At 63.2% G+C, this 20143-nt stretch overlaps 2 protein-coding genes across 2 annotated transcripts; both read right to left on the bottom strand.

Annotated features, from left to right (window-relative positions):
• Window positions 1–568: 568 nt before the first annotated feature.
• MRPS24 (mitochondrial ribosomal protein S24) lies at window positions 569–3235 on the bottom strand. Its single transcript, XM_075724202.1, has 4 exons — window positions 3203–3235; window positions 1683–1751; window positions 1481–1592; window positions 569–852 (listed from the first exon to the last, which is right to left on the bottom strand). Exons 1-4 carry the CDS (start codon window positions 3233–3235, stop codon window positions 569–571), a joined length of 498 nt encoding a protein of 165 aa, XP_075580317.1.
• Window positions 3236–8164: 4929 nt separating this feature from the next.
• C21H2orf42 (chromosome 21 C2orf42 homolog) lies at window positions 8165–19660 on the bottom strand. Its single transcript, XM_075724104.1, is given in 11 exon segments — window positions 8165–8367; window positions 9826–9988; window positions 10073–10173; window positions 10991–11098; window positions 12644–12748; window positions 14406–14510; window positions 14868–14978; window positions 15755–15788; window positions 15790–15879; window positions 15881–16600; window positions 19646–19660. Coding segments are annotated over 10 exon segments (1728 nt in total). The 5' UTR covers window positions 16589–16600; window positions 19646–19660.
• Between the last annotated feature and the right edge of the window lie 483 nt (window positions 19661–20143).

Below are 20143 nucleotides of genomic sequence, written 5' to 3'. Positions count from 1 at the left end.
GGGGATGAGGCACCAGGTGCTGTGGGGACAGGGCCATGTGGGGCTCATGGACATCGGGGGGGACAGGGGCACGCAGGGGACACAGGCACCGTGGGGACAGGGTTACATGGGGCACTTGAATGTCGCTGGGACAGGGCAGAGGGCACCGGGATGACAGGGTGCTGTGGGGCACACGGGCGCTGTGGGGCCAGGGCGCCGTGGGGCACATGGGCATCACAAGGCTGGGGCTGCGTGGGGACAAGGATGCGTGGGGCACTGTGGGGACAGGGACGTGTGGGGCACAAGGGCACTGTGGGGACGGGGCCACGTGGGGCACACGGACATCGGGGGGGGACAGGGACGCGCAAGGGACACGGGCCCTGCGGGGACAGGACTATGTGGGGCACAAGGGCACGGTGGGGACAGGGACATGGGGCACAGGGGCACGGCAGGGCCGCAGCCATTCAGGGACACATGGGGCCAGGACCCCCTAGTGCCGTGAGCCCCCCAAACCCCCCGAAACCCCCCGAGACCCACATGTGGGGCAGGGTGGGCACCAACCCCGCTTTATTGGGGCGCGGGGCGGGTGCTAGAGGTACTTGTAGACGGTCTTGGCGGGCAGTGTCTGCAGCTCCAGGCGCACGGGGCACTTGTAGAAGTGGGTGAGGAGGCTCTCAGCGTAGCCCACCAGGAAGTAGAGCTTGGGGGGCGGCAGGCCCCGCGCCAGCACCAGGCACAGCACCAGCAGGTTGGCGCGCCGCTTCAGCACCACCTCGTCCACCAGCGCGCCAGGGAAGGTGCCGTGCAGGAAACGGCGCAGGAAGGCGTCTTCCACCGCCCGCTCCGCCGCGCCCGCCTCCCCGGCCAGGTTCCCTGCGGGCACGGGGAGAAGTCGGCGGCGGTACCCGGCACCGGTAGCTGCGTCGCGCCGGGTGACGCTGGCCCGGCCGTGCCCGTGTGCCCCGTATCCCTGTCCCTGCTGTGTCCCCTCCCCACAGCGCCCACGCACCCCACGTCCCTGTCCCCATGGTGCCCGTGTGCCCCGTCCCAATGCCTGTGCACCCTACACATCCCTGTCCCCACTGCGTCCCCTCCCCGCAGCATCCACGCACCCCACGTCCCTGTCCCCACGATGCCCGTGCACCCCACATGTCCCTGTCCCCACTGCGTCCCCTCCCCACGTGCCTCATGCGCCTGTCCCCACGATGCCTGTGCACCCTACACATCCCTGTCCCCACCGCGTCCCCTCCCCATAGCACCCATGCACCCCATGTCCCTGTCCCCACAGCACCCACGCACCCCATGTCCCTGTCCCCACGATGCCCGTGCACCCCCCACGTCCCTGTCCCCACCGTGTCCCTTCCCCACAGCACCCTGTGTCCCCTCCCCATAGCACCCGCGTGCCCCATGCATCCCCGTCCCCACAAGCTGCCCCCACGCCCCACACGTCCCTGTCCCCACACCGCCCACGGGTGCCCGGGGGGGGCGTGGGGTGACCCACCGGTGTGCAGGGAGAGCCAGCCCTTGCGGTGGGCGATGTAGTGAGGGGCGTGCGCCTTCTCGTAGGTGACCGCCTTGTCCCCCTTGCCCACGCGCACCCGCGCCGCCCGCGTCTGTGGGGATGGTGCCGTCAGGGCCGGGGGGACGCGGCGTGGGGGGGCGGCGGCATGGGGGGCGGCACGGGGGGCACCCCCGGGGCTTACCTTGAGGCAGGGGGGGCTGGTGTGGAGCAGGCGAGCAGCATCGGGGCCGGGGCGGATGCGGGGCCCTGCCTGGGGAGGGACAGGGCTGGGGGGCAGCGGGTGCCCCACAGCAGCCGGGGGGCGGGGGGCTGGCCCGGCCCCACTACCCCAATGCCCAGTGTCCCCAGGGACCCCCCGCCCCAGGACCCCCTGCCCAGGGACCCCCCGCCCACCGGCCCCCGAGCGGAGCCGCCATTGCTGGAGCCCCCCCGGGGCGTCCCTGCGAGCGCTGCCCCCCACCCCGTGTCCCCAGACCTGGCCTCCCCTCTCCCCACTGGCCCCAGGGCCCCCCCAAACCCCGTGTCCGCACAGCCAGTGCCCCCTGTGCCCCCCAAACCCCGTGTCCCCCATGCCCCATGTCCCCTGTGTCCCCCAAATCTGGTGTCCCCCATACTCTGTTCCTCCTGTGTCCTCCATACCCCGTGCCCCGTGTCCCCTGTGCCCCCCAAACCCAGTATCCCCCCCAGCCCATGTCCTCTATGCCCCCCAAACCCCATATGCCCCATGTTCTGTGCTCCCTGTGCCCCCCATACCCTGTGCCCCCCATAGCCACTGTCCCTTATGTCCCCCCTACCCCTTGTCCCCCCTACCCTGTATCCCCAGTGTCCCCTGTGCCCCCCAAATGCGGTGTCCCCCATGCCCCATGTCCCTGGTGCCCCCCAAACCCGGTGTCCCCTGTACCCCGTGTCTCCTGTGCCCCCCAAACCCCGTGTCCCCCATGTTCTGTGCCCCCTGTGCCCCCCATACCCTGTGCCCCCCCATACCCCTTGTCCCCCCTACCCTGTGTCGCTGGGGTCCCCTGTGCCCCCCACCCCCGGTGCCCCCAGAGCCTCCCATGCCCTCACCCCCCCCCAGCCCAGAACCCCCCAGGCCTGCAGCCCCCGCTGCCCCCACACCTGGCGTCCCCCACAGCCCCATAACCGGTGTCCCCGCTGCCCCCCACACCCGGTGCCCCCCACAGCCCCCATAACCGGTGTCCCCGCTGCCCCCCACACCCAGTGCCCCCCACAGCCCCATAACCGGTGTCCCCGCTGCCCCCCACACCCAGTGCCCCCCACAGCCCCATAACCGGTGTCCCCGCTGCCCCCCACACCCAGTGCCCCCCACAGCCCCATAACCGGTGCCCCCACACCCAGTGCCCCCCACAGCCCCATAACCGGTGCCCCCACACCCGGTGCCCCCCAGAGCCCCCATAACCGGTGTCCCCGCTGCCCCCCACACCCAGTGCCCCCCACAGCCCCCATAACCTGTGCCCCGACACCCGGTGCCCCCCAGAGCCCCCATAACCGGTGTCCCCGCTGCCCCCCACACCCGGTGCCCCCCAGAGCCCCCATAACCTGTGCCCCGACACCCGGTGCCCCCCACAGCCCCCATAACCGGTGCCCCCCACACCCGGTGCCCCCCACAGCCCCCATAACCGGTGCCCCCCACACCCGGTGCCCCCCACAGCCCCCATAACCGGTGTCCCCGCTGCCCCTCACCAGCAGCGCGCGCACAGCCCCGGCCGCCGCCATCTTGGCACGGGGGGGCGAGGCGGCGGCGCCCCCTGGCGGCGGGAGGCCGCGGGGGAGGAGTGGGGGCGCGGGGGGGGGGGCATGGGGGGCATTGGGGGGGTACTGGGGGGGTACTGGGAACACTGGGGGGGTCCTGAGGGTACTGGGGAGGTACTGGGGGGGTACCGGGGGGTCCTGAGGGTACTGAGGAGGTACTGGGGGGGTACTGGGGGGTCCTGACGGTATTGGGGGTGTACTGGGGGGGTACTGGGAGCACTGGGGGGGTCCTGGGAGGCCCTGAGGGTACTGGGGGGGTACGGGGGGGTACTGGGAGCACTGGGGGGTCCTGACGGTATTGGGGGGGTACTGGGGGGTACTGGGAGCACTGGGAGGGTCCTGGGAGGCCCTGAGGGTACTGGGGGGGTACAGGGGGGGTACTGGGAGCACTGGGGGGGTCCTGAGGGTATTGGGGGGTTACTGGGGGGGGTACTGGGAGCACTGGGAGGGTCCTGGGAGGCCCTGAGGGTACTGGGGGGGTACGGGGGGGTACTGGGAGCACTGGGGGGTCCTGACGGTATTGGGGGGGTACTGGGGGGTACTGGGAGCACTGGGAGGGTCCTGGGAGGCCCTGAGGGTACTGGGGGGGTACAGGGGGGGTACTGGGAGCACTGGGGGGGTCCTGAGGGTATTGGGGGGTTACTGGGGGGGTACTGGGAGCACTGGGAGGGTCCTGGGAGGCCCTGAGGGTACTGGGGGGGTACGGGGGGGTACTGGGAGCACTGGGGGGTCCTGACGGTATTGGGGGGGTACTGGGGGGTACTGGGAGCACTGGGGGGGTCCTGGGAGGCCCTGAGGGTACTGGGGGGGTACAGGGGGGGTACTGGGAGCACTGGGGGGGTCCTGAGGGTATTGGGGGGTTACTGGGGGGGTACTGGGAGCACTGGGGGGGTCCTGGGAGGCCCTGAGGGTACTGGGGGGGTACAGGGGGGGTACTGGGAGCACTGGGGGGGTCCTGACGGTATTGGGGGGTTACTGGGGGGGTACTGGGAGCACTGGGGGGGGTCCTGGGGGGTACTGGGGGGTACTGGGAGCACTGAGGGGGTCCTGGGGGGTACTAGGGGTACTGGGGGTGGGTACTGGGGGGGTACCGGGGTACTGGGGATTATTGGGAGTACTGGGGGGTACTGGCAGTACTGGGGGGGTGCTGGGAGCACAGGGGGTACTGGGGGTATTGGAGGGCACGGGGTTTAACGGGGGTGCAGTGAGAAACACTGCTGGGCTGAAAGAAGAACAGCTGAGTAACTGAAATGAAGTGGTAGCAATAATAATAACAATATAATAATGATGATAATAATAGCAATATGCAAAGCAAGTGATGCCCAATGCGATTGCTCACCACCCGCCGACCGATGCCCAGCCAGCTCCCGAGCAGCGATCGCTGCTCCCCAGCCAACCCCCCAGTTTCTACACTGGGTATGACGTCATATGGTATGGAATGACGGTATGGTATGGAACGTCCCTTTGGGCAGTTTGGATCAGCTATTCTGGCTGTGCCCCCTCCCAGCTTCTTGTGCCCCTGGCAGAGCATGGGAAGCTGGAAAGTCCTTGCCTGGCATAAGCAGTGCTGAGCAACAACTAAACCATCAGCGTGTTATCAGCGTTATTCTCATCCTAAATCCCCTAAATCCAAACCACAGCACTGTGCCTGCTACTAGGGAGAAAATTAACTCTATCCCAGCCGAAAGCAGGACACCTAGGAACATCCCAGGCCAGGCTGGACGGGGCTGTGAGCACCCTGGGCTGGTTAAAGCTGTCCCTGGCACTGCAGGGGCTGGGCTGGGGGGGCTCTGAAGGGCCCTGCCCACCCAAAGCATTCCGTGATTCCACGATTCCCTGATTCCATGAGGACTGTCTCCCGTGGAGGGGACCCCGGCTGGAGCCGGGGAGCGGGGTGAGGAGCCCGGCCCTGCGGAGGAAGCAGCGGCAGAGACGACGCGCGACGAGCTGACCGCAGCCCCCGCTCCCCGTCCCCTGCGCCGCTGGCGGGGAAAGGGGAGAGAAATTGGGGAGCGGAGCTGAGCCCGGGACGAAGGGAGGGGCACAAGGAAGACATTTTAAGACTTGATTTTATTTCTCATTACCCTACTCAGCTTCATTTGGCAATAAATTAAACCTATTCTCCCCGAGTCGAGTCTGGTTTGCCTGTGCCGCTGATTGCTGAGCGATCTCCCCATCCTCTCAACCCACCAACTTTTTGGCTCTATTTTCTCTCCCCTGCCCAGCTGCGGAGGGCAGCGACCGAGGGCTCCGGCGGACGCCCGGCCTGCACCGCGGTCACTCGGGGACGCCGCGGTCACCCTGAGGACCGGGGCCGGGGCACCCACTGTGCCCTCGTGCCGAGCCCCTCATGCTGATCCCTTCGTGCTGAGCCCTTTGTGCTGTGCCCCTCGTGCCAAGCCCCTTGTGCTGTGCCCCTCGTGCTGTGCCCCTTGTGCCGAGCCCCTCGGACAGGCCAGGACCCCTGTCCTGCATCCTCCAGCCCGCACCCTGCACCCCTGTCCTGCATCCTCCACCCCGCACCCCTGTCCCACATCCCCCATCCTGCACCCCTGTCCTGCATCCTCCATCCTGCATCCCGCACCCCTGTCCTGCATCCCCCATCCTGCACCCCTGTCCTGCATCCTCCACCCCGCACCCCTGTCCCACATCCCCCATCCTGCACCCCTGTCCTGCATCCTCCATCCCCCATCCTGCACCCCTGTCCTGCATCCTCCACCCCGCACCCCTGTCCTGCATCCCCCATCCTGCATCCCGCACCTGCCTCCTGCATCCCCCATCCCCCATCCCGCACCCATGTCCTGCATCCTCCATCCCGCATCCCTGCCCTGCATCCTCCAGCCCGTACCCCCATCCTGCATCCCACATCTTGCATCCTGCACCCCCATCCCACACCCTGCGCCCCCGTCCCATGCCCGGGGGGTGCCAGGGGTTTCGGCTCCTGCTGGGGTCCCCAGCGTGGGGCCGCGGGGTTGGGGGGGGGGGGGGGGGGGGTTGGCCACGGGCCGGCCGTGGGGACATGGGGGGGACGCGAGGGGCAAAGCCACCCGGAAGGGTGCTGGGGGCGGGGGTGGGTGGGTGGGTGCTGATGGGGCCACCTGGGCTACCAGGGCCATGGCCCCAGGTGCCGGGGGGGCTGGGCCCCGCCCCACCCAGCTGTGCCCCATTGGGGGCCGGGGCTCGGCCCACCCCCGGGGGCTCTTAAACCCCCATGGGGGCTGCTGGGAGCCTTCTTAGGGCTGCTGGGGGTTACTGGAAAGAGCTGGGGGCCTGCTTTTGGCTACTGGGAGCCTTCTTGGGGCTACTGGGGCCTGCTTAGAGCTACTGGGAAGAACTGGGGGCCTTCTTGGGGCTACTGGGAGCCACTGGGAAGAACTGGGGGCATGCTTTTGGCTACTGGGAGCCTTCTTGGAGCTACTGGGAGCAACTGGGGGCCTACTTGGTGCTGCTGGGAGCTATGGGGAGCAACTGGGAGCCTTCTTAGGGCTATGGGGAGCTGCTGGGGTCTGCTGGGTGGGCCTGGGTGCTTATGGGGAGCAACTGGGTGCCTGCCCAGAGCTGCTGGGTGCTAACTGGGTGATTGCTGGGAGGGCTTGGGAGTGATAGGGAAGCAAAAGGGAGCCTGCTGGGAGCTACTGGGAGGTAGCTTCTGCCTCCTGGTTGCCCTTGGGTGCCCCTGGAAGCAACTTGGTGCTTGCTGGGGGGGGGGGGGGGGGCTGGGAGTGATGGGGAGCAACTGGGAGGCAGCTGCTGCCTCCTGGTAGCCCTTGGGTGCCTGCTGGGAGGGACTGGGGGGCTCCTGGGTGCCTCCTTGGAGCAACTGGGAGCTGCTGGTAGTCCTTAGGTGCCTGCTGGGAGCAACTGGGAAGTGCTTGGAGGTACTGGGGAGCAACTGGGGGGCAGCTGCTGCCTCCTGGGAACCCGCCTGGAGCTGGTGTGGGGGTCCCAGAGCATGGGTGGGTGCCCTCACCCCCCTGGGTGGGTGTGGGGGTGCCCCTGCCTGGGGCTGGACCTGCAGGGTGCTCCTACCCTGGCTGTTGGCTGCAGCCCTTCCTCAGGGGCTTTTTATTTTTATTCTATTTTTATTTTCCAGGTGCTTTGGCTGCTGGAGAAGCGGAGCGGTGTGCTGGCTGTGCAGGGGGGTGCTGGGGGGCTCAGGGGTGGGTGACAGTGGGGAGCAGGGACATATTTTGGGGTGGAGCTGGATTTTTGGCGCTGCCTGTGTGCTCTGTCCTGTTGCAGGTGGAGCGAGGCCCCGCGCAGCCCCATGGAGCAGAGTGGGGTGGTTCCTGTGGGTCCCCCATCCTGGGGAGCTGCTGGGGATCCCCTCCCTTGTCCCCTGGGGGGGCTGTGGGGGGGTCCTGGCTGGGCCTCCCAGCAGCCCTGTGTGTGTCTGTCTGTCTTTCAGCCTGGCAGCTGTGTGTCCCTGGCCGTGTGGGAGGATGCAGTGATGGGTGAGGTGAGGTTTGGGGGCTGCCCTGCACTGTGTCCCACCATGGGGTGCTGGGGGAAAGTGCTGTGGGGTACAGCTGGTTGTGGCTGGGGGTCTGGGGTGGGTGCTCACTTTATTTTTTTTTTTTTTTTTGCTTTTCTCCCCTAGGTCCTGGTGCTGCAGCTGGGCTGGAGCTGGGCTGAGCCAGGTAAGGCCCCTGGGAGCCCCTTTGGGGGTGTGGGGGGGCTGGGTGCCCCCCAGCCCTGGCTGCAGCCCCCAGTTTGGTGCTGGGGGCCTCAGGGTGCAGCCCCCCTTTCCTGTGCCCTGTGCAGGGAGGCTCAGGGCACCCAGTGTGGGACAACTTTATTTTCCAGGTGCTTCCACTGAAGCGGAGCTGTGTGCTGTCTGTCTGTGCAGGTGGGTGCTGGGGTTGTACCCCCCCAAAAGTGGTGTTGGGGGGCTCAGGGGAAGGTGGGCAGCGGGGTGAGGTCCAGCGTGGGCTCTGTGGTGTCAGGGGGCCGGTGCTCGGCGCAGGGCTGGCGGCCGCCGTGGTGCCCGTACTGGAACTTGATGCGCAGCTCCCCGATGCGGGCCTGGGGCAGGATGTTGGGGATCCACTCGATGATGAAGGGGGTGGGCTCCTTCTGGGTGGGGGAGGTGTTTCCTGGGGGGAGAGAGGGAGAGAGTGGGTTGTGGCCCCCCCGGCTTTGTGTTGGGGTCCCCTTGGGGCTTTGGTGGTGCATTGTGGTTTGGTTTTTTGCTCCCCAGGTGCCTGGAGGAGGTGTGTGGCTTTTGTGTTCTCTGCTGCCAAGGTGCTGAAGAGGATGGAGGTGCAGTGGTGCAGGTGTGGGGTTTTTTTTCCCCTGTGTATTTGGTGTTGTGGCTTTTTTCCTTGTAGGTGTGGGTCTAGGAAGGTTTGGGTTTTGGTGTGGTTTTTTTGTTTCTGTTCCCCAAGTGTGTTGGTCAAGGTTGGGGGGGGTTTCTGTTGTGGGTGGGGGAGGATTGTTCAATTTTTTTGTGTTTGTTTTTTCCCCTCCAGGTGTGGAAGAGGCTGGAGGCCTTGGTTTTTGTGTGTGTGCTCTTTTTTTTCCTGGGTGGGGCCTGGAGAGGGTGGTAGAATTGTTAGTGTTGTGTTTTCTTTCCCAGGTGCCTGGAGGTGCACTGGTGCAGGTTAGTGGGGTTTTTGTGTGTCTTGTTTTTTGTTGTGGGTGGGGGCTGGAGGGGAGTGTTGAATTTGTAGGGTTTTGTTAGTTAGTAGGTGTGTTGGAGAGGGTGGTAGGATTTGTTTTTGTTGGTGAGGTGCCTGGAGAAGGTGCACTGGTGCAGGTTAGTGGGGGCCTTGTTGTGGGTTTTTTGGTGGTAGGTGTGTGGCAGAGTGGTTATGGTTTATGTGTGTAGTTTTTTTCCCCTGCAGGTGCTGAAGAGGATGGAGGCTGCTGGTGTGTGCCAAGGTGGGTTTTTGGCCTTTTGTGCCTGGGTGGGGGCTGGAGAAGTGGGCAGAAACTGTCTCAGATGTTTGAGATTTTTTGGGGGTGGGATGGTGGGTGCCACAGCTGAGCTTCTCTCTCTTGGCGGGGGGAGGGCCTGGGGGGTGGGACCCCCTCCCTCCCCACTCCTCTGGGGAGGGGGCTGAGGGGAGGCCCCTCTGGGGCTACCCCCCTGAGTGGGAGTCTGGGTGAGGGAGCCCCTTTGGGCTTCAGGGCCCCCCTGGGTGGGGGTCTGAGGGGGGACCCTTATGCCTGGGCCCCCTGGGTGAGGGTAGGAATAAGGGGGGGTACTTGTTGGGGGGACCCCTTAGCAAGGGCACAGCTGTTGGGCCCCTTGCTCCTGGCCCCCCAGGCAGGGAGGAACCCCCCAGCACTTGGGAATGGCTGGGGGTGGGGGAGCAGGGGCTGGCCCTGGCCCCCCACCCTGTGCTGCAGCGCACGCAGGGGCTGGCTCCTGGCTTCTGGCATCTTCCAGCCTGGGGGCAGAGTCTTTGGGAAAGGGGGGTGAGCTCTCCTGGGCCCCCCCAAAACCAGCCTGGCCCCTGGAGCTCCTTGGCAGGGGGTCAGTCCCCTGTGGTGGGCTGGGGGCTGAGCCTGCCCCACTCTGCCCCACTCACCCACTCTGCCCCACTCACCCACTTTGAGGAAGGTCTTGAGCTCCAGGGGCCGGATGGCTGGCTGCTTTTCCATGTGCCCGTAGGCCTCGGCGATGCTCTCCACCTCCACCTTGGGGCACCTGAAGAGCTCGTAGGTCCCATCCCGGTTCTGGATGAAGCTGCGGGTGATCTCCAGCGGCAGCTGCCGGCAAGCATGGGAGCGCCTGGGTGAGGGGCTGGGTCAGGGGGTGGTGGCGGGGCCTGGGGGGCTGCCTCCCCACCTTACCTCGGGCGTATCGAAGATCTGCTTGACCTGCAGGACGTTGGTGATGTGCCACGTGTACTTGGAGAAGGTGCCCAGGGGAAGGGCGTCCTTGCGGATGAAAGCTGTGGAGATGGAAAGGGCGGTGAGTGAGGGGGGGGCTGTGGCTCTCTGTGAAGCTTGGGGGGCCTTGGGGTGTGCTTTCCTCTTGTTTCCTCAGTTCCTGTTCTCCTTGGTTTCCTTAGCTCCCACTCTCGCTTGCACCTATCTCTTTGGGAGGCAGCCCCAGCTCCTGCATACTTGGCTCTGTCCTTGCCTGTGGCCTGTTCTCCAGGACTCTCTTAATCTAGAACTGCAAATCAAGTGAGTCTCAAGTGGTGTGGGGCTTGCGCTGATGCTTGGCTAAGGGAAGAGGGGGCACAAATGGTGCCGGTGGCCCTGAGGCAGCGACTTGCGCTCCTGCAGCACCGACACGATGCGTTTTGCTTTGCAGTGAGCCCTGAGCATGTGCTCATGCCTTGGCTTTATGCTTCCCCGCTAGTGTAAGACAGTGGGTAAAGCATTGAGGATGTTTGCCAGCAGCGAGGGCTGGGTGCTCCCCTTGGTCAGCGCTGGGTGGGGGTGACAGGGAACTGAGACAGGTTCATCCCTGCAGCCTGGGCTTTGGGCTGTGCTTGTGCTCTGTGCCCTCCCTGCTGTTGCCTGGGCTGGGGATGGGCTTGAGAGCATTTGCCTGGCGTAGCTGAGGCTGTGCATCCCCCTTAGCTTGTGTGCGCTGTCCTGGGGCTTGGTCACACAGTGCCTGCATTTCCCACTTAGCTACAGTGAGGGGGAAAAGCTGCTGGAAACCAGAGGGTGGGAGTAAGGAGTCTCTTGCTGCTGCTGCCTGCCTTAACCTGTATGCAAAGGGTCTTTTCAGGTGCATGTTTGTTGCTCTCTTACCTGTAGTGGAGTTGGGCAGCCTCTTCTTTGTGCTCCCGCTGGAGATCCTCTGCTGCAGTGCATCGAAGAAGGCCTGAGGGATGTGGAACACCAGTGGCTCGGGCTTGCCTGTGTGGGCATCAACAAGAGGATGTGGGGTGAGGGCAGGGGTGAGGTGCATGGTGTGGGGGACTGGGGGGAAGCGGGTGCTGTATTGTTCCAGCACCTCTGCTCACGTTTTGATGAGCTCTGTGGCAGGAGACTCTTCCAGTAGCTGACTGGAAGAGCATGGCCAAGTTGGACCACTTTCACAGTAAACTATTGTCTTGAATGCAGAGTCTGGTGCTTTACTTTGTACCCCTTTGCCTCTTGTCCTGGCTATGGGCACTGCTGAGCAGAGCCTGGGCCTGCTGGCTTTCCTCCCTCCCACCCCACAGAGCAAAACAGCAATGGCTCCTGGTGTGAGGGGCATGGATGTGTGCTGGATGATCCTTACAGCTCCCTTCTCCCTTGCGATTTTCCATGATTCTGTGATCTGTCTGAGCAGGGACTCCCCCTCAAGCTGTCTGTGCTGCAGGCAACAGTGCTGGCTTGCTCTGCAGCAGCCTCCTGTCCCCTCACCTCTGTGGGATGGGTTTTTGGTGTGTCCCTGTCTGCCTTGTCCCATGAGACTGTGTCCCTTGGGGCTTTTGGCCATGCTGTTTGCTGGGCTGGGTGGTGACAACATAACTGTCTTTAAGGCAGGTGGTGTGGTGTGTTTTCTGTCTTTTCTTTTTTTAAACACCATATAATTATTTGGGTTGGGGGAAAAAAAAAAACCCTACACTCATTGTGTCCAAGCACAACAGGCTGTGTGGCTCTTGGCTGTTGCTGCCGGCAGTTTGCCAGAGGCCAACATGCTTTCTGCACATAATGACACTGTGCAGGGGCAGCTGCTGGATAGCAGGATGCGTGGGTTTGTCTTATGTGACAATCTTACAGGGCTCTTGGCTTGTTTGGAAAGAGCTGTTCCCCTTCAGCCATTTTTTTGGGGGCCTTCTCTTTAGGGGGAGCTCAGCTCCTGTGCCTCCCACCAGCCAAGAGACTTAAAGTCCCCAGTATGGATTTTTTACAGACATGCTGCAAGCTGCCACCTCTGTCTGGAGCAGGGGCCAGAGATATGCCCTGCTGTCTGCTCGCTGGGGAAGCAGAGTGCTGCGGGTGACAACAGCCTCACCCCTGCCCAAATTTTACAGCTGCAAGCCCTCGCCTGTCGCTGTATGTGCGCAGGAGCGGCACAGCCCTGCCTTTGGGGCATGGCTGAGCGCTCTAGGCAGCCGCAGGAGGAAAAAAGTGGATTATAGGCATTTCTGAGAGCCGATGCCATGCGAGGCATCTCACCTGACTTTACTTTTTACTTTACCTCACCTCCTCTGTGTGGCCCCAGGCAGTTTGAATTCAAGCATCAATACCTTCTCAGGGAATTTCTCCCTTCCCTGGCATAAACACTGGCACCAGGCTCCTGGTAAGCATTAAGTCTACGTTCAGGGAATGAATCAAAGCTGATAGAAACTTCCCCAGGGCAAAATAACATCAGCTCCAAGCTGGGCAAAGCGCTCACCTCCCTTGGGGCTACCGGTTATTTAATGCTGCCAAGAGCCTAACAAACAACAGCGGCAGCACATAGAGCCTTACCCTCAAACTGGTAATGCATGGTTTGATGGATGCGCTCAGTGACACTGGCCAGCCAGTCCTGGAAGGAGAGGGTCACCTGCGACTCGTCCAGCTGCTGGTTACAGCCTGCAAGAGAAAGGAAAGAGTTCGTGGTTTAACCCCAGCCAGCAACCGAGCACGACGCGGCTGCTCCCTTGCTCCCCTGCCCCGGTGGGATGGGGAGAGAATCGGAGGAGTAAGAGTGAGAAACACTGCTGGGTTGAGATAAGAACAGTTTAGTAATTGAAATAAAGTAAAATAGTAGGAGTAATAATAACAATATAATAGTAGTAGTAATAACAATATACAAAGCAAGTGATGCACGATGCAATTGCTCACCACCTGCCGACCGATGCCCAGACAGTTCCCGAGCAGCAATTGCTGCTCCCTGGCCAACCCCCCCCCCCAGTTTATATACTGAGCATGACGCTGTATGGTATGGAATGTCCCTTTGGGCAGTTTGGATCAACTATTCTGGCTGTGCCCCCTCCCAGTTTCTTGTGCACCTGACTAGCATAAGCAGTACTTACTTAGCAACAACTAAAACATCAGCGTGTTATCAGCATTATTCTCATACTAAATCCAAACCATAGCACTACACCAGCTACTAGGAAGAAAATTAACTCTATTCCAGCTAAAACCAGGACAGAAGGGAAATCAGAATCCGCATCAGCACACAAGTGAAGTGCAAAGCCAGACAGGCAGGAGAAATGACCGAAACCAAGACCGAGACCGAGACCCACAAGCACAGCTCCTCTGCTCTGCTCTGCACTCCGCTCTGCTCCAGCCCAGTATTCCCTGTTTTCCCCGCACAGGTTTCCCCAGCAGCACAGACACAACTACCTATGTTAAACAGAGCCCAGAAAGGCAGCAAGATGACAAACACCACTGTCTTTCCTTTTCCCAGGGCCTGGAAAGGCAGGACTGCTTTAAACAGCGGCAATCTGCTTTTAAAGGGCTTTCTCTAAAGGGCTCCGAGTCGCTGGGAAAACACACGGGATTTCACGGCGTTGGACTGACCCTTCCCTCTCCAAACGTGGTGTATCAACACGTACAGACGCACAGCCGTCTGCTCAGGGGCGACAGCGTTACATTCGTGCCCACGACCAGCTCCCCAGGGCAGCCAGGGTTACCCGAGCTCCCGTCTCCTTCACCACCGGCATGCTCCCTGCACCGGGCACTGCTCCCGAGCAAGGATTTGCCACTACAAACCACAGCTACTCTGGCCACAACGAGTCCCTCCCAGCAGCTCCGGGCATTAAGATGCTGCAAACACCGGCAGAGGCAAAAAAAAAGCAATGGCAACCAGCTCACAACTGTGCCTGAGCTGATTCACCTATCTGTTTTATCCAGAAGGGCACTTAATGGCATTAGGAAGTATTTAATAATGCCTGCCTGCTCACGGCAGTGCTGGCCTGGCCGTAAACCGACTTCTTGAAGCTTGCCACACCGAGAAATCCACCAAAGAGCCACCCTGGGAGGATGCCGGCATCTCCAACAACCACGTCCTTCTCCAACAACCACGACTAGCCAGAGCTACGCCAGCACCCCGAGCTACACAAGACACAGCTACCGGCAACACCGAGGTGCCCGAGCCCAATTTTCACCTCCTAGAGCAAGAGACGGACAGAGAGGGCTCGGCCGTCCCCTCTGCAGGGGGAACCGAACGAACCGCACTGCCGCGGGCATCCGCCGGCCGCCCGAGCGCTCCCGACCGCCGGCGAGATGCGTGGCCGAGGCTTACCTTGTCTTTTCAGCGAGGAGGCGACGGCCGGCTTCTTCAGGCCGCTTCTCCTGGGGTTGCTGTGAGCTGGGTCTTGAGCCAGGAGAGGGCTGGTCGCCTGCGCCCCTGAGGGATCGTTTAAAAGAGCGTCAGTGTGCAAGTCCTGGGGCTCCACATGCACATTCCTCGCGCGGGCAGGATGGAGAAATCGCTTTTCCCCTTAGAGCAGGCTCTCCCCACAGCTCTTGCCGCCTTAACACCACTAACAATCGCTAAAAGAGCCCCTCGGACTCAGGGCAGGAGCCTGCTGGCACCCAGAGCCTCTCCGAAAGCTCCCACCGGCACCGGGCACGGCACACGGCCGGCTACGAGTCCGGCAGATCGCGGCGGCGCTGTCGCTCCCGAGACCGTGCCAGCCGGGCAACAGCTTTCGGCTTCAGACCACGTCCGCCCCGTCCCGCGGAGCCTCCAGTAGACACTCACCGGGCACGACGTCCTTTTTCCTCTTCTTGGGCTTGGCAGGAGCCGCCTCCCCAGCCTGCACCGTGGATTCAGGGCCGCTGACCAACTGCGGGACCACCATCCCTTTCAGACCTAGGAGAGACGAGACTCCGTCCTTAAAAGCCATCGCAACCACGTGCAGCAGTACCGTGGGGACACGAGGTCTCCCGTCCCCATCCCCACGCCGGCACTTAGCCCCCCGACACCTCCCAGCACACCCCAAACATCCTCAGAGAAACCCCAAAGTCCTCCCAGCCCTATAGACACGCTTCTTGGGGGGGAACACTGAGGAGAGCGGTGATTTTAACTCACTCCCATCACTCGGGTCGCTCTCCTCGGGGCAAATTGTCACTTTTGGGTGCTTAAAGACATGGTGGGATTGTGCAGGCGTGCCTATTGGGGTGCACAACCTGCCCGGGAACCAAACCCCAGAGGCTGCTGCCACGGGAGGGGGGTTCACAACGAGTTGGGCTTCCCCCAGCGTTGCTCTGACCCAAAGGACCCCCGGCTGCCAGCCCAGAAGAGGACCCCAACTCGCCTCAAGCGCCCACAGCAGCGAAGCCCCGTGGGATCTGTGTCCCCCGGCTCCCAGGGGAGTGCAGGGAGCCCCCCACTCTGCTCCTGGGAGCCAGGAACAAGCAACAACCCATGAGGAATTGCTCCCCAGGAAGCTCTCTGCTTGCAGAGGGAGGGGGCAGGAAATTAAGCCCCAGCTAATGAAGCACTGATAGGGAGCAAATGTGCAGGCAGCTCTCGCCCCTGCAGCCCGGGCAATACCAGGCAGCTGCCAGGCCACGAGCGGGCGGCATCGGCCCCACACGGCCCCCTCCCCAAAATCCTCTGCACGTCATCCCCCCCGCTGCGCCTACCGCCGGAGTCGTAGGCGAGGAAGTCGGCGAACTCCCCGCGCCAGGCTCTCGTCGCTGGCGAAGGCGCAGATGCAGGCGAAGAAGTGAATGCAGCGTGGTGGCGGCGGCACCGCCTCCTCCTCGGCCCGGGCCGCCCTTGCCGGGCTTCAGAGCCTGGCAGGAGCAGGAGAACCTGTGGTCCGCCAGCGTCTTCGCGCTCATTTTCTGGGCGAAGGAGGCGTGGAGGTAGCCGAGGCTGTGCTTCTGGCTGGCCTTGCACTTCACCACCAGGATGTTCTTGGTGATCCGCTGCACCAGCGGCCCCGTGGGCTCGGTCGCCAGCTGCCATATGGTTTGTTTGGTTTCGGGAGAAGCCTGCATGGAGTTGAGCACCGAGCTTTTTAGGGTGAGCGGGGTGGCCTCGGTCTGGCAGTTCAGGGCCAGCTTGACGTGCTGGCACTGGTTCTCCACCACGCCTTGCGCGGCCGCTTTCAAACACGACGGCACGTAGCAGCGGCCGGAGCTGAGCTGCGTGATGATGGTCCCGTCCACCGTCTGGATGGCCGTCTCCGAGACCCCCAGCTCCACAAAGCACCGGTAATCCGGTCCCCGGTCCCTCTGCCGCACCGAATAAACCTGTAAATCGGAGCCGGTGATGATCTTGACGGCGTCGACGCTGGGCTGCTTGCGCGTGCCGTAGCGGAAGACGGTCCCGCAGTTCTTGTTCTTGCAGCTCAGGCCTCGGGTGCCGTTGTAGGTGCCGCAGCGGGGACATTTTCGGATGCCCCGGAGCGTGGCCTTCCCCAAGTCGGACAGGAAGGAGGGGACTTTGGTCCTCACCGAGGCCGGCTCCATCCTCCGGGAAACCTGGAAGGGCAGAGATCGGGGTGGGGGAGGTGAGTTAAAAGCCTGGGGAGGCGGACGGACAGACAGACAGGAGGGACAGCGGGGACGCAGCGCTCTGCTGGGGACACCCACGGGTCCCTCCGCAGGAGGCGGTGCCCGTCCTCAGTCCCCAACCGCGGCAGAGAGGGAGGGGAGAAGGAAAGAGAGGGGGAAGTGACCAGCGGGTCCCTGCTGAGGAAACCGGGGCTAAAAAGAGAGATTTTGGCACGTGTGTGCTCATGGCCCAGGCCACGGCGTCGCCCCCCAGGGGTAAATAAAATGAAATAAAGGATGTGGGACGTAAATAAAGCTGGGCGGCCTGCCCACCATTGCAGGGGGATGCGTGGGCAAGGGGAGCAGCAAGCCCAGCACAGCCGCTCTGGGGGACACCGAATTGGGAATCCACGGCCCGAGGCAGCAACGACGGGAAAGGAAACCCTGCGTGGCCAGGACTGGAATGGGGCGATTTCCCTGTCCCCCGTCAGATCCACCCAGCTCAGGTTTTCACACCAGGTCGGCAGCCGAGGAGCAAGAGTGGCTCCCGGCGAGCTGCCCTGGCGCTGGGAGGAGCCGCTGGCCCCCTGATCCTGTCTGAATCATGGAATTATGGAATCGTTTGGGTTGGAAAAGGCCCTTAAGGTCATCGAGTCCAACCGCACAGAGACTGGTGACGAGTGGTGTCCCTCAGGGGCCCATACTGGGACCAGTGCTGTTTAACACCTTCATCAAGGGCACAGACGGTGGGATCGAGTGCACCCTCGGCACGTGTGGAGGTGATACCGAGCTGAGTGGAGCGGCTGACACGCCTGAGGGACGGGATGTCACCCAGAGGGACCTGGGCAAGCCGGGGAGGTGGGGCTGTGTGACCCTCAGGAGGGTCAACAAGGCCAAGTGCAGGGTCCTGCACCGGGGACGGGGCAGCCCCCGATATCAACACAGGCTGGGGGATGGAGGGATGGAGAGCAGCCCTGCGGAGAGGGACTTGGGGGTACTGGGGGATGAAAAGCTGGACATAAGCCAGCAATGTGCGCTCGCAGCCCAGAAAGCCAACCGTGTCCTGGGCTGCATCCCCAGCAGCGTGGCCAGTGGGCCGAGGGAGGGGATTCTGCCCCTCTGCTCTGCTCTGGGCAGACCCCCCCCAGCAGCCCTGCGCCCAGCTCTGGGCCCTCAGCACAAAGACATGGAGCTGCTGGAGCGGGGGCCAGAGGAGGCCACAAAAATGCCCCGAGGGCCGGAGCCCCTCTGCTGCGGGGCCAGGCTGGGGGAGCTGGGGGTGCTCAGCCTGGAGAGGAGGGGGCTGCGGGGAGGCCTGAGTGCGGCCTGGCAGCGCTGACAGGGGCCCACGGGAAGGGTGGGGGGCAAGCTTTTAGCAAGGCCTGTTGGGACAGGACAAGGAGTAATGGATTTAAACTAAAGAAGAATAGATTTAGACTAGACATAAGGAAGAAATGTTTTACGCTGAGGGTGGTGAAGCACTGGCGCAGGTTGCCCAGAGAGGCGGTGGAGGCCCCATCCCTGGGAACATCCCAGGCCAGGCTGGACGGGGCTGTGAGCACCCTGGGCTGGTTAAAGCTGTCCCTGGCACTGCAGGGGCTGGGCTGGGTGGGCTCTGAAGGGCCCTGCCCACCCAAACCATTCCGTGATTCCATGATTCAACCATTAACCTAGCACTGCCAAGTCCACCACTAAACCATGTCCCAAAGCACCACATCTACACGTCTGTTAAATACCTCCAGGGATGAGGACTCAACCCTTTCCCTGGGCAGCCTGTTCCAATGCTTGACAGCCCTTTCCGTGAAGAAATTTCTCTCAATATCCAATCTAAACCTCCCCTGGCGCAGCTTGAGCCCATTTCCTCTCATCCTATCGCTGGTTCCTTGGCAGAAGAGCCCAGCACCCCCCTCCCTGCCCCCTCCTGTCAGGAGCTGCAGAGCGATCAGGTCTCCCCTCAGCCTCCTCTTCTCCAGGCTGAACACCCCCAGCTCCCTCAGCCGCTCCCCATCAGCCCTGTGCTCCAGACCCTTCCCCAGCTCCGCTGCCCTGCTCTGGACACGCCCCAGCACCTCAATGTCCTCCTTGTGCCGAGGGTCCCAAAACTGGACACAGCATTCCAAGTGTGGCCCCACCAGTGCCGAGCACAGGGGACGATCCCTGCCCTGCTCCGGCGGCCACACTGTCCCTGACACAAACCCAAGCATTTCTCCCCTGCCAACCGCATTTTCCCGTTCCCCTGCCCAGGCTCGCACGGCGCCCTGTCCCTGTCGCGCCGCGACACGAGGTGGGCTGGGAGGGCTCGACGCCAGGGGAAAAGCCTCTGCTCGCCCCCACCTCCACCCGGTGCTCCCCACCACGACCAAAACCTTTCCAGGATGAAACCAGGCACCGTGCGGCAAGCCGCATGCAGCCAAGGCTTCAAGCCCGCCTTCGAGGGCAGCAGGCGAGAGACGGCGACGCCAGGCAGTGGCGAAGGGGTGGTTTATTGTCACTGCTAGAGCTGCGACGTCTCGGGGAGACATCGGCACCGTGAGGTGGGTGTGAGGAGACGCACAGGATGCCGAAAAGTGGCTGCCGGTGCTGCCGCGGTGATTTAAGCCAGTCCCAGGCTCTCTACGTGTATTTACACGGAATAAACTCTGCTGGGAGCACAAGGGCAGAGCCGCGGGCAGGCCCCGGCACACGGCCCGGGGAGCAGCGCAGGCCCCGATGCCTGCACGAAGGGCCGGGCCGGGTCCCCCCCGGGGGCAGCGGGAGCGGCGGGCGGGGGCCTCCCCTCAGCCCCGGTGCCCTCACGACCAGGGCCGCGGTCCCCTCACGACCAGGCCCCGGCTCCCCTCACGACCAGGCCCGAAGCCACCTGACGTCGCCGAAACGGCTTCAACGACAGCGCCTCGCCCACCCCCCCCGGCCCTGGCGGCTGTGCGCTGCGCTGACGTCACTGCCGTGGCGTCGCCGTGACGTTGCACCCCGCTGATGTCACTTCCTGTCCCGCGGGGCGCGGGGCTCCCCCCCCCCCCCCGCCTTCCTTACCTGGGCGGCGGCGCGCGCCCCCCGCTCCTGCCCGGACCGCCGCGAGGGCGCTCAACGCTCCGCCCCCGCCATGGCGCCCGCCCGCTCCCATTGGTCCGCCGACATCACGTGGTGTGCCGCGGGGGACGCTGGGAAATGGAGTCCGCGGGGGCGGACTCCATTTCCCAGCGTCCCCCGCGGCGCCTTTGCAGCGCAAATTGCCCAATTTCAGCCTTTTCCCCCAAAAAATTCCCCTTCGGGAATCCAGCTTCGGCCCGGGAAAGGGCGAGAGCCGGCCGCGGGGACCCAGAATAATAGAAAAAAAGAGCACACAACGAGCTTTGGGTTTTTGTTTGTTTTTTTTTTTTCCCCTTTTTTTTCTGTTTTTGTTGGTTTTGTTTTGCATTTTTTCCTGCAGGCTGGTCAAGAGGTAGGACAGAAAAGGTCGTTTTTGGCCTCTAAACATCGCAAAAGACCGGGTTTGCAAAGCTCCAGTTGCCTTCCGCTACGCACTCACAG

Source organism: Pelecanus crispus, chromosome 21 (assembly GCF_030463565.1).
Source record: "Pelecanus crispus isolate bPelCri1 chromosome 21, bPelCri1.pri, whole genome shotgun sequence".
Lineage (NCBI taxonomy): Eukaryota > Metazoa > Chordata > Aves > Pelecaniformes > Pelecanidae > Pelecanus > Pelecanus crispus.
The sequence above is the reverse complement of the archived record's forward strand: the minus strand, read 5'-3'. Positions and strand labels throughout refer to the sequence as shown.

Coding starts and splice junctions, on each gene's coding strand:
- MRPS24 (XM_075724202.1), bottom strand. CDS start 3,235: ATGGCGGCGGCCGGGGCTGTGCGCGCGCTGCTG. Junction 1,593..1,682: donor CCAGCCCCCCCTGCCTCAAG/GTAAGCCCCGGG, acceptor CCATCCCCACAG/ACGCGGGCGGCGCGGGTGCG. Junction 853..1,480: donor CTGGCTCTCCCTGCACACCG/GTGGGTCACCCC, acceptor CCGTGCCCGCAG/GGAACCTGGCCGGGGAGGCG.